Source organism: Saccostrea cucullata, unplaced genomic scaffold (assembly GCF_032062105.1).
Source record: "Saccostrea cucullata isolate Sc308-1 unplaced genomic scaffold, CSIRO_AGI_Scuc_v1 ctg746, whole genome shotgun sequence".
NCBI lineage: Eukaryota > Metazoa > Mollusca > Bivalvia > Ostreida > Ostreidae > Saccostrea > Saccostrea cuccullata.
Genome location: NW_026938715.1, coordinates 125,627 through 139,816, shown reverse-complemented (window position 1 = coordinate 139,816; position 14,190 = coordinate 125,627). Strand labels below are relative to the sequence as shown.

The window sequence follows — 14,190 nt, the reverse complement described above, 5'->3', positions numbered from 1 at the left end:
AGCCCCACCCTAACACTAGAACCCCTGACCCTGAGGCCATATAATTCACAATTTTGGAAGAGGCATTCTTCCTCACCATAACTATATACTTAGTTAATTCGTTGAATACCAAGCAGCAGAAAAGAAAATTTTCAAACAATTTCTGTATTTTCTCTATATAATCAATAGAGCCCCACCCTAACACCATAACCCCTGACCCTGGGGCCATAAAATTCACAATTTAGGAAGAGGCATTCTTGCTCATCATAACTATATACTTAGTTAATTCTTTGAATACCCAGAAGCAGAGAAGAAGATTTTCAAACAAATTCTGCATTTTCTCTATATAATCAATAGACCCCCCCTCCCCCCTAACACTAGAACCCCTGACCCTGGGGCCATGAGATTCACAATTTTGCAAAAGGCATTCTTTCTCATCATAATTATATCTTTAATTAGTTTATTTAATACCCAGGAGCAGAGAGGAAGATTTTTAAAGAAATATTGCATTTTCACTATATGATCAATAGAGCCCCGCCCTAGCACTACAACCCCTGACCCTGGGGCCATGAATTTCACAATTTTGGTAGAGGACTCAATGGTCATTACATTCATGCTAACAGTTTGACTGCTTGATGTCCAGGAGTAAAGAAGAAGATTTTTAAAGATTGCACTAATTTTAGTGGTTTTGGCCCCACCCCACAGGCTCCAGGGGGGCAGGGACCATGAAATTCAAAATTTTTGTTCCCCTTCACCCATAGATGCTTTGTGTAAAATTTGGTGGAAATTGGTTGAGTGGTTGCAGAGAAGAAGCTGAAAATGTTCAAATGTTAACACACGACACACGACGAACGACGCACGACGACGGACGAAAACCGATAGCAATAGGTTTACTCAGGTGACATAAAAATATACAGAGCGGTTTCCAGTAAATGTTCAACCAAGCCCCTTTCTTTACTCCTCACTAAGATATTGACATTTATGAAGGAGAAACTTCAAGAGTACTTTGCAACAGTATATTCAAGTAGTGGTGTAAATCACATATGGATACTTAAAAATTCCAAGGAACTTTTGGACAATTTGAAATCACAAGATATTTCCAAAATCGACAGCTTAAAAACTTACGACTATCAACGTTATACACAAGTCTAGGCTTTTTGATATCATTGACAGCTGCTTTTCAATAAAAATGAAACTCGTAAATTTACTTAACTTGCCATTGGTCATTTGCAAAATTATCTATTAAAAACCATTCTAATTGTACACACAAGTACTCTGAAGTTGACATCAAAATGATGCTTGAGCTTCTGATTGACAATGTCTATCTTGTTTTTGGAGACCAGGACTTCCAACAATCTATAGGCAGGGGCGTAGTATCCGGGGGGGGGGGCCTGGCCCCCCACTTTTTTTCCCAACCTAACTTACACTATAGGAAATGTTAATTGAAAGCCTGGTTGCCCCCCCCCCCCCCCCCACTGTTAGAAATGTACCGAAAATGTAGTATAAGAATTGGTACTAAAAGTAGTTGACACTGAGAAAAAGTTTACCTACCCCCCTAATTTAAAGCCTGGTTGCCCCCCCCCCCCCCCCACTGTTAGAAGTGTACCGGAAATGTAGTATAAGAATTGGTACTAAAAGTAGTTGACAGAGAAAAAGTTTACCTATATCCCCCCCACCCACCCCACGAAATAGGATTTTCGTCTTTGGGCAACCTTTTCCTCTTTTTTTTTGGCTTGTCAACTTTTTCAGGTAAATAAAAAAAAAATTTTCTCTGCCTGGCCCCCCACTTTCAAAACCGATGCTACGCCACTGATAGGTACCAATTGCGCCCCGTTATTGGCAGACCGTTTTTGTATTCATATGAAACAGAATTTGTGCAAAATCGTATGCATGAAAAGAAAACACTTGCTGTGGCCTTCAACTCGATATTTCGATATATCGAAGACGTATTTGTTAATCAACAATCATATGATATAACTTCCGTTCTTATGTCGATACTGTACAGATTGTATATATCCTGGTGAGCTTGAGATCAAAGATACTACAGAGTCTGAAACGCCTGTTTCATATTTTGATATTTTACTCGAAAAAGACGTTAGTGGTACATGTAATCTAACATCCAAGCTCTATGATAACGTGATGACTTTTAACTTTTCTTCCCTTATTTATGCAGCAATATACTAGAACCTTCATAACCCGCATACAGAGTTTATATATGTCAGTTGATTCGATACGCAAGAACATGCTCTACGTACGAACAATTTCTAAAACGAGGTAAGTCATTGACAAACCAGTAAATGAAACAAGAATATCAGCAGTCTTGTTTAAAGTCATCATTTCTTAAGTTCTATATGGTCGATACAATGACCTTGTCAGCAAATACAATTTATCATTGGGGCAAATGCGGTCAGACGTTTTTTATACTAATTGATAGTTCATTATTTATACACTGCATTAATTGACGATCATGACAAGAAGCACATGGTGGTTGTGACCGCGGTCGGCAGGGGATGCTCACTTCTCCATGGCACCAGTTCCAACATCTGATGTTTTGGAGGTCCGTGTTTGCTCTGCTCCTACTTTGTATTTTTATGGGCGTTTGATCTTGAATACTTTCATTTTCTTCATATGTTTCATGTGTAGTTGTTTTTATAATATGGAAATTGATGGAAGGTGAAGTACAGAACTTGTCTTGCATGATCAATAAAATTTTAATGTTTTCCTTTTCCTTTCTTTGCTTCGCCTTAGGTTATACATGTATATGTATTTTTCTGCAGTTGTTGCATTCTGTAAAAAAAGATTTTTGTGTTAAAGATGAAGGATTAAAAGGTCCGAGTTTGGGTTATCGGAATTTTAAGGAAAACGTTAACTTTCCGATGGCAATTAATTAAGCGGATTTGAAATGTCTTCCCATGGTCCATGTATGAACATGAAGATGATTGATTGTTTGTTGTTTCACGTCCCTCTCGAGAATTTTTCACTCCTATGGAGAAGCCACCATTTGCCGGTGGAGAGCTGCAAATTTTTTCCTATGCGCCTCGGCACTCAGTGCCAGCACCTACTGCCTTATATATTCGAATGTTGCTTCTTAACAGAGGTTTGAGTGTAAACTGATGCTCAGTAAGGGGAATACAGAAAAAGTAATGCATTTATAATATATGATATGTAAATTATAAGAAATCTTTCCTTAAAACAAAAGGATAACTTTAATGAATTTTACTTTTAAAAACAAATCGGAAAAACGCATCGGATTGTTTAAAAAAAATATTTTTACATATAAGTCAAAAATGAAGCATTTACAAATATCTCATAGAGGCAAAAGAGTTAAATAAATTATTATTATAGCATGTTATGTATACTACATGTACAATACACGAAAGGAAAAAAAATAAACATAGATCCAATAGAAAAAAGGAGCTGGTGGGATTTATGACCAAGTGTATCTGTTAATAGCTTTCACTTAATCAGTACGAAATGCAATATTGTTCATTCTTAAAAGTTACATTTTGCCTTTGCAAAAATATTCAGTCAATCAATACTTAAATTTGTACTTATTGAAAAAAAACACTCCATAAAGGTAATTTGATTTACATCATTTATAAATCTCTGCGATAGAAGAGCCAATAAAAATCTTCATTATAGATGTGAAAATTGAAAGTTGACAATATTCATAAAAAAGACAATCGATCTCTATGTCATTTTTCTAGAAGTACTAACTAAATTCAAATCATAATCTACATAAACAATTAAAAAAATGAAAAAGTGTGAACATTAAAAAAAGCATTTATTCAGAACTTTTGTTAGAATGGGTAAAATTAACCTAGAATTTAAACTCAATCCTGCTATTCATCAATAAAAGTTTACTCATAAAAAATCAACTCACCATGCACTGTCCTACACAGCCCGAAAATAATGTTTGGAAGACAAAAATTTAACAAGAATTTTTCAAAGTCAAAGGGCTATAACTTGCAGGAAAATTGGCCAATGCAGACGGATCTCAAACTACTTCTTCTCACAAAATATTCTTTAGGTATTCAGAATAGGCCTAACAAACACCAAAAGAGCAAATAACTTATTTGATATTAAGTTTTTTAAAAAGAAATGAAAAATACAAAGATAGCAAAGATATTTAACTCAGAAATCCTATCAACAATTCAAGGGCTAAAAATACTGATTCTTGGAATGATCATTTAGATTTGATCTGTTAGTCACCAATATGAAGAGACATGCAATTAATAATGGTTCTTTATCTAAAAGCATAGCAAACAAAGGATGCCAAACATTTAATTACCTTTAAGGATAAAGTACATATCAAAGATATAGGAAATATCAAAGAATAATCTGAGAATTAACTGTTCAAAATCCAAACATCATTTCTTGTTACTGGTTGAATTAAAAAAAATTGCACACCATGATACTCATGAGTATATTCTAGTTCATACAATACAATATACAGTTTTTCTTCAAAGATGTTCATATATATACAGAGTAAAGACTTAACTTTGTGCCCTTATTTCATTTCTATTATTTCTATTTTTTTAAAGTCCAATTTCTGAGACTGTGATCATTTTTTATACCCCATCCCCTCCAAATAAAAAGCAAAATCATCTTTTAGATTTTATGTCTACATAACATTTTGTCCAACTTCTTAAAAATATGACAAAGTTTTGAGTAATAGTTTACAAACTTGTGTTATCTTCCCAAAGGATCAATGCATGAAGTTATGTAAAGTCTACTATAAATTCCTTGGTAGAATTTCAATCATCTTTTTGTTCAAATAAAAGTTTGTTTTTTTTTTTGAATTCTGTATTCTATGAAATTATTAGTCAATCCAGTATGAGAAGAATTATACATAACATGTTTAATCTACACATAAATCTCATTATCTCAAACTTAATGGAACTGAGAAAAACAGACAAGATGTAAATGTAAAAGTACATTTAGAAAAAACACAAGATTTCATCACACTTCAACATATCCATGGTATTTAATTTATTGATATTTGAGATATTTTAAACGTTCAACTAGGTTAAGGACATAAACAGTATAGTTTGAAATTAATAGGTAATGTACGTTGCATGTGTCCTTAAATACTGCGAAATGTTCAATATTCTAAGCTAAGCTACATGTTCTCTGTCAAATAGTTAACACCTTGATCAAACATGTCCCAATCCACTCTTGCCCCAGCATTCTCGGCATCCATAAAACACCTGGTTAATTCTCCCAAAGTTGCATTTCTTCCATTTCTGTATTTCCATTTGAGAATAATTTTATGAATCTGAGTGATTGCAGAATATGGATTTTCCATTCTTATAACATCAATATCAGACTGTGTAAGGAGCAAAGCTTTCCCAACTATTTCTACATCACTTCCAAAACATTTGTTGAATTTGAGAAGGTTTTGTTCCGTGAGGTAAAGTGATCTCTGAGCATCTGTGAGTTCTGCATAGCGGTTCACTAAAAAGACATACAAAAGATGTGTACAAAAAATCATAAGGAAAGGAGAACATATACCATCAGACCAAGATTCAAACCTGAAATCCAACAAAAACTGGAGTACGTTCTATTTAAAATGTTTCAACATATTTTATAATATTAATAAAGCCACCCATAACACTACTGTTCAGTGATATTTAAAATTTGATTTAAACAGAACCATAAGTCTTGATCTTCTTTACTTTTGTCCCAAATTTCATTCAAATCAGGCTCCTAGTAGGGAATGAGAAGGATTTAAATTTTAGAGGAATTGAGCATTTTTTTTAATAAACTCATCAATATTTGAAAAAAAAGATTCCACAGAACAGCAATGAAAATTACTAGTCTGAAGCTATAATCAAGTAAAATAAGGCTGAAACTCGGAATAGTAAATGTTTGGGGAAAAAATTGACTGCAGACACTTAAAACACAATGTGTAAAAAGGGGAATAATTTTTTGAAGAAATCATCATATTTTGTGATAAATAATTCAAAACAATGATGTACAATGTGCCAACGATACAGACAAAACCAATCTTATTACACTTAACATATTAATATTTTTAAAACACAATAAGATAAAAAGAGCCTTTATATTATGTTATATATCTTAAAGTTTGTTTCATTCAGGATGTATTATAATTATTTGCTATGCAAGCATCATCATTTTAACTCTTTGTGTTAATCTAAGTACTTTTTTGTATGGATAATCCTATAATAATACAAATTAAATAATGTAGATATCCTCTTTTCAGATTAGAACTCTTCATTATACAAATATCATTAGACAAATTACCTTGCACTGGCTGTTGTATTTCTGTAATTGGTGTATTATCAAGTCTATCTGTAATATGATCAGACTGTTTTGCTTTCAAAGCATCAACAAAAACTTTGTATGCCCTGGGACCAGACTTTAATAATAGCCTCAGAAAAACTTCGTTCTTTTTTTCGGGAGTGGGCATTGCATCGATTTCATCAAAGTCATTGAGGTCCCAGATGTCTTCATCCATAAATGCGTCCCTAATTTCATCTTGTTGTAGCTGTGCTTTTAAAAAACTCCAATTCTTCTTGATGCGCTGTTCATCAGAATTACCAAGTGGCTGAATTACTCTGGGCATCTTGAAGCTTCAAATAATAAAAAAGTTTAGGTCATCATTGTAACTGGAATAATGAAAGGTAAAATAAGAAAACACTTTATAAGAATTAATATTTATTGAAAATAAATTCTAGGTTCATAACATTTATACAGTTCACATGGCTAATCACTGCAAGTAAGAAAGCAATGTCCGTAAATGTACCCAACTGGATCAATGAATACTTTTGAATATCTATCTATTTTAGTCTTTTGAATAATATAAGAGATATATTTTATAGATTAACAATAAAATAATAGTATTTATAGTATGATTTGGCATATCAATTGAAATAAATCTTTAGTGCTTGGTAAAATATGGCATTTAAAATTTTATGAAAGAAAAAAAAAACAACAAAACAAACACAAAAATGCCTAAAAACTGAAACGTAAGATTTTATAAGATTTAAAAATTTACCGAAGCTTCACAATGAGTAAAATAATGTTTATTTTATGGAATTACAAAGTTGAGTGATTATCAGTTTTCCACCAGTTTACAATTGATATTGATTCTATATATTTAAAATTTACAATGTAAAACAGAGAAATGATTTATTGACGTCTTCATCATCAAAGAAGATACAAAACTTTTCAAAAGATGTCTACTATAATTTCATCAAGAGATTGTACTGGACCTGGGAACTTAGGATATTTATGAAAATGAACAATTTACATTGTTTCATTCTACGAACTTAAACGACGAAAGTGAGAGGTGCAAGAGACAGCAAGAGACATAATCTCAGCGAGATTCATAGGGATTAAAATTTTAGTCTCGTGTCCACAAGAATCTCAGAGCAATCCAATAATTTGTTCTACTACTATTTCCTATAGGAATGAACTATAATACGAAGTATTTGATGCAGACTATTGCGGACCTCTTCAGTGTTGGAGGTTAAAATGAATAGCAAACAGCCATGAAAAAATAAACAACTTTATAATTTGCTGGATTTAAACCTTTTGAAGGTAAGAAACGAATGTTTTATAGCATAGGTGTTGGTACTGTTGGAACTGGGGGCTAGGGGGAGGGGTTTAGTTGGAAGTCCCTCCTTTTTTTGCAAATATAGACAATTGCTATACATTGAAAATTGGGGTTTACCTTTTTTTGTTGGTTAACCCCCCCCCCCTTTCTATTAGCCCCTTACTTTCAATTTGCTTCCGATGCCCATGTATAGTGATAGAGACTTAAAAGGATGTCAAAGGGAAAAAGTTAAAGTGGGCAGCATATTCATTTCAGCCTCTATTGATTGAAATAACCAGTCGAAGTTGGGACAAAAAAGCCTGAATCATGTTGTGTAGTAGTTAGAATAATCTAACTGTGTCTCGGGACAAGCCCTCACCACATGTGAAATTGGGTCTGTAGGACATTTATCATTTTAACATAGAACATTCTATCTAGTTGTGTGGGATTGCTCTGATATTCGTGTGGACGCCAGACCAAAATTGTAGTCCCTACGAATCTCGTTAATATTACAAGAGACGTGAAACAGATAAAAACGATGTATTCATAGTTTAATATCAAATTTTACCAATGTTTACCCTTACTATCACATTAAAGCGTTAATACGAGTTATACCACATTCAGAGCTTTTGATCTACTTTCGTTTTGTCCAATAACTTAGTAATTACATTTCTTACAAACTATCGACTTGCTAACAAAAAATATATAATCTGGTAATTTTATAAAGCATATAAAAATGACCAGAATTGTATGATTTACTTGTTAGCAGTGTAGAATCTCGTCAGGTTCTTGTCATTTCACCGTCTTCAGGCTGCGATATTGACAGGAAGTACACACAATCAAAAGAATACAAAACCTGTTTGGTAGATACGCGTAAATCCGTAATACTGTTACTTTCAGCAAAAAAAAAAAAAAAAAAAAAAAAAATCATTCTATAAAATATCATTATTATTCAGTGAATAGGGGTGTTGCTAAAACGCGGAACGGAAAACGGAATACATTTGTTTAGATTAAATCACTTAAAGTACACAAATTTTGTCATGAACAACATATTTTAAACACATTCAATCCCATATTATCAAAAAGGCACCTTTTTTTGACAAACAAGTTGATGAAACAAGAATATCTGCAGTCTACATCATCTCGTAAGTTCTATGGTCGATACAATGACGGGTGAAACACAATAAAGGGGACAGTAAGGTTGCACTTGAGGATAAAAAATTAATGTCTTTATTTTGGCCCAAAATTTTTTTTTCTAAAAAGTAGATTATCTCAAGGATCTGAAACATAAAAGGTTTTGTGAAATTCACATTAGAACTTTGTTTTTTACAAGCTGATAATAGCCTCATTTACACAGGTTACGGACACTACAAATGTTGTTGTTTTTGAAATAAATATTGAAAACTGCTTATAAACTTTAATTTTTTGAACTGCTCACAAACAAACAACATATAAAAATACAAAATATGGACAAAAGTTGTACTAAAAAAGGTTGCATTATACTTCAAAATGAAAACAGTTCTTACTTCGTTCATTTTTGTTGAAAATGGTAGTATTTCAATTTATGTGAACTCTTTAAAACCAATATAAACTAGGGCTAATTGTAACGGGAACCGTTACAGATGTTCCCCAAACGCTCCCCAACTCCCTTTTGTGCCATATTCCGTGTAAGCTTCATTAAATAAGACAAACGCGATACATTTAAGATTTTAACAAAGTTTTCCCAGAGGTAATCAATTTCAGCATTGCACGCATGCGCATTTGAATGCATGTGCGTAATGACCATATCATCTTGTCTACACTAATCATATATTTTAATATACTAAATATTACAGCATTTAATCAAAAAATATGTTTAATCTTGTGTATTTGTAATTTTACTCATTTCACGTGCACGCACGTGCATGCATGTGCATTATGACCATACCCTTTTGTAGGAGTCTATAATGTCTATCTAAGTTCTGAATCCCATGCTGTTTGGTTGAAAACCAAGGGAGTTATAGCCATTTAAAGTTTAAGCCAATCAGATTGCAGCACACGTGCATGCGCGTGATTTGATGAAAATTATTATATATCATATTGTAGGATATCCTAAAGCATGTCTATATTTTAAATTTCAAAGCATTTCGTCAAAAAACAAAAAAGATATTGAGAATTTTGTTTCAGCCAATCAGAGCGAAGCGCACATTCATGCACGTGCAAGCATGCTCATGATGACCATACCTTCTTGTAGGAGTCCATTACGTCTGTCTATGTTCTAAATCCCATGCTGTTTGATTGAAAAACAAGGGAGTTATAGCCATTTAAAGTTTTAGCCAATCAGATTGCAGCGCACGTGCATGCGCGTAATTTCATGACAATTTCTATATATCATATTGTAGAACATCTTAAAGTATGCCTATGTTTTAAATTTCATAGTATTTCGTCAAAAAACAGAAAAGATATTGAGATTTTTGTTTCAGCCAATCAGAGCGAAGCACACGTGCATGCGCGTGAGTTCGTGCTAATTTGACAGTGTCACATTATCTACACTATTAATATATCTTTAAATAATAAGTTTCAAATCATTTCATTTAAATATGTAAAAGTTATAGCTATATTAAGTATACAAGTCATTTCACGTGTTGCACGCGCACGCACGTGCATGCGTATGCGCGCAAAATGACCTTCGTTCCGCACACCTACACTACACACCCATTAACCCTAAAAAGGTTTTAGGTCAGTTGGGTGAACAGTTTCTGAGAACACTCGCGGACAAAAAAGTACCGGAGAACAAATAAGAAAAAAAATAATAATAACTAGAAACGATCTCGTTGCGAGCAACGAGAGGTCTTCCGTCCGATTCTGAAATAAAAAGCGAAAAATCTAGCTCAAAAAGTCATAAAAAAATTTCGGTCACACGGGGGATCGAACCCAGGTCGCCCGCGTAAAAATCCAACGCGCTATCCATTACACCATCGGGAACGCCGCTTCAAATTTTTAATTGCGAATATCTCGAGATTGGCTTTATCAATTCAAAAACAAATTACATATTTCTCATTCTATAAAATGTCTCTATTAACACTACAAAAATCAAAGAAAAATAATGAAAAACAAAAAAGTTGAAAATTTTGATTTTTTTAATTCACTTCCGGTAGCGACCGGAAGTACCGACGACACACGAAAAGGACATTCCGCATATCTAGAAGTCATGTCCTATGTTCTCCAACAAGTCTCCAGTTCATATCTTTAGTAGTTCCTTAGATCTCGAACTGACAAAATTTCATTTTAAAATCAGGAAAATCGCCATAACTTGGCACCGGAAGCGACTTGTTCCAAAATTCTTCCAAATGTAACAAGGGCATATTAGAGCACATCATCCCTGAAAGTTTGATGAAAAACCGATGAATAGTTCTCGAGATATCGCGTGCACAAAAATTGTCTAAAAAATAAGAATAATAATAATAATAATAATAATAATAAGAAACAGTAGAATCACTATAAGGTCTTCCGTGAAGACGGAAGACCTTAATAATAATAATAAGAAACAGAGTAAAAACAATATGTTCCCCAACTTCGTTTGGGGAACATAATAATAAGAAACAGAGTAAAAACAATATGTTCCCAAACTTCGTTTGGGGAACATAATAAGGCAGCAAAATTCAAATTCTCATTTCTCTACTAAGATTTTTACATCGGGCTCGGAGTTGGTTTTCTTCAGAAAGACAGGGCTGGGTTCAAGGCGACTAGGGGTACCACACCGGTAATTGACCAATCAAAATGAACTTAGTCAATTGTAGGTCCATACATTAAGCCGATTTTCCTTTCTTTTGAGAGTTTTTTTAATTTCCTTCCAGGCCAGTTTGACAACTCTGGTACCTGTGCCTAGGAAATTTTATCTACTCTATAAATAAATAAAGTTTTTTGACAGGAACTATTTCTCCAGGGCATAGGAGGCTACTTCCTGGGGTGCTTTTGTGATGTTTATAAAGACATGGAAAACACGTGGATTTGAGGGTAGCCCTGTTTGCATATGCAAATAAATCAGAAAATGTCGTGTACGTACCCTGGTTTTTTGGTGTCAGCTAATGTGACAGGTATTGTTTAACACCCCCTTATCAATATTTTTTCATGAATTCAAACACGTGAGGTTTTACTGGAAAGAAACGTGTATTGCTTTTTAATATACCGAAACTCGCTATTTCTGGGGATTGTGTAATTCTAAAAAAAATTCAGATAAATTTCAATGGTGAAATAAAAAAAGAATGCTTGGTATTAAAATATTAATTCATATCAGTAGAATTGAATGCTATTAACGACATCTGGAGAAATAGGCTTTAAAAGGTTTATATCATATCTTTGTTCGTCTGCACTTAAATTTCAAACACGACAGAATTTGTAATTTTTGCCGTAAAAATTCATAATTTCTATATACTTTAGAGACTTACCGTAAAACTTTCAGGAAACTTTCTATGAAGTCTTTTCTGCACCTTAAGTGAAATTTTATGTCGATCCCAGGTGTTGATCGAGTTTCAGAGAAATTTTCTACGTTGTTATTGATTTTTTTTTTTTAAGGAGAAGGGGGGGGGGGTTGACTTTTTTATTCTAAGCATTTGTTAAAGTGAGTTTGTAAATACATCTACGAACTTGAGCTGAATTGTGACCTTTGGGTCAAGGGGTCAAAGGGCAAGGTCATTAAAGCATTTCATAAAGAAATATAAAAGTAACGGCCATATCAAGTATACAAGTCATTTGATCATTGCACGCGCGCGAAGGTGCAATGCATGAAAGCTATATCATCGTGACTACACTTTTAATGTGTTTCTATTCTTTGAATTTTGAAACGTTTCATAAAAAAAATTACGACTATATCAAGTAAATCGGTCATTTAACGCATTGCGCGCGCACACGTGCATGCAAGTCCTTGCATTCAAGTTTGATAGTAGCATAATGTAAGAATCCGTCATATCTATTCATATTCTAAATTTCATCCTGTTTTGTTGAGAATCAAAAAAGTTATAGGCATTTAAAGTTTAAGCCAATCAGATCGCAGCACACGTGCATGGGCGTGGTTTCTTGAAAACTTTTATATATCGTAGCTTAGGACGTATTAAGGTATGATTATGTTTTAAAATTCAAAGTATTTTGTCAAAAAACAAGTAAGATATTGAGATTTTTGTTTCAGCTAATCAGAGCAAAGCGCACGTGCATGCACGTGCATGCATGTGCATGATGACCGTAACTTCTTATAGGAGTCTATTGTGTCTGTCTATGTTCTAAATCTTATCGTGGTTGGTTGAAAAACAAGGGAGTTACAGCCATTTGAAGTTTAAGCCAATCAGATTGCAGCGCACGTGCATGCGCATGCTTTTATGACAAATGTTATACATCATGTTGTAGGACATCTTAAAGTATGCTTATATTTTAAATTTCATACCATTTCGTCAAAAAACGGAAAAGATATTGAGATTTTTGTTTCAGCCAATCAGAGCGAAGCGCACGTAAATGCGCGTGAGTTCTTGCTAATTTGACAGTGTCACATTATCTACACTATCAATATATCCTTATATAATGAGTTTCAAAGCATTTCATCGGAAAATGTTAAAGTTATGGCTATATTAAATATATTAGTCATTTCAGTCATTTCACGCGCCCGCACGTGCAGGCGTATGCGCGCAAAATGACCTTCGTTCCGCACACCTACACAACACACCTATTAACCCTAAAAAGGTTTTAGCTCAGTTGGGTGAACAGTTTCTGAGAACACTCGCGGACAAAAAAGTACCGGAGAAGAAATAAGAAAAAAAGAATAATAATAATAATAATAATAATAACTAGGGCTAATTGTAACGGGAACCGTTACAGATGTTCCCCAAACGCTCCCCAACTCCCTTTTGGTGCCTTATTCCCTGTAAGCTTCATTAAATAAGACGAACTCTATGCGTTTTAGACTATAACAATGTTTTCCCAGAAGTATATTCAGTATATTCAAATTTATGCATTACACGCATGCGCATTTGAATGCATGTGCGTTAAATGACCATATCATCTTGTCTACACTAATTATACACTAGAAATTACAGCGTTTTATCCTAAAGTATTAAAAAATACATTTTAATCTAGTGTATTTGTAATTTTACTCATTTCACATGCACGCACGTGCATGCATGTGCATGTCGACTGTATCTTCTTCTTGGAGTCCGTTATGTTTGTCTATGTTCTAAATCCCATCCTGTTTGGTTGAAAAACGAGGAAGTTATAGCCATTTTAAGTTTAAGCCAATCAGATTGCAGCGCACGTGTATGCGCATGTTTTCACGAAAACTGTTATATATCATATTGTAGGACATCCTAATGCATGATTATGTTTAAAATTTTAAAGCATTTCGTCAAAAATTAAATTAAAAATTAATTAAGATATTGCGATTTTTGTTTCAGCGAATATCAGCAAAGCACACGTGCATGCATGTGCATGACGACCATACCTCCTTGTGGGAGTCCATTTTGTTTGTCTATGTTCTAAATCCCATACTGTTTCGTTGAAAAACAAGGGAGTTATAGCCATTTAAAGTTTAAGCCAATCAGATTGCAGCGCACGTGCATGCGCGTGTTTACATGACATTTGTTATATATCATATTGTAGTACATCCTAAAGTATGCCTATATTCT

General features: G+C 33.7%; 1 protein-coding gene across 1 annotated transcript; it reads right to left on the bottom strand.

The window, feature by feature from the left end:
- Positions 1 to 3,546: 3,546 nt before the first annotated feature.
- LOC134251063 (death domain-containing protein CRADD-like) lies at positions 3,547 to 8,375 on the bottom strand. Its single transcript, XM_062733430.1, has 3 exons — positions 8,303 to 8,375; positions 6,250 to 6,578; positions 3,547 to 5,436 (listed from the first exon to the last, which is right to left on the bottom strand). The coding sequence occupies exons 2-3, from the start codon at positions 6,569 to 6,571 to the stop codon at positions 5,102 to 5,104; spliced, it is 657 nt and encodes a 218-aa protein (XP_062589414.1). The 5' UTR covers positions 6,572 to 6,578; positions 8,303 to 8,375; the 3' UTR covers positions 3,547 to 5,101.
- Positions 8,376 to 14,190: the final 5,815 nt, after the last annotated feature.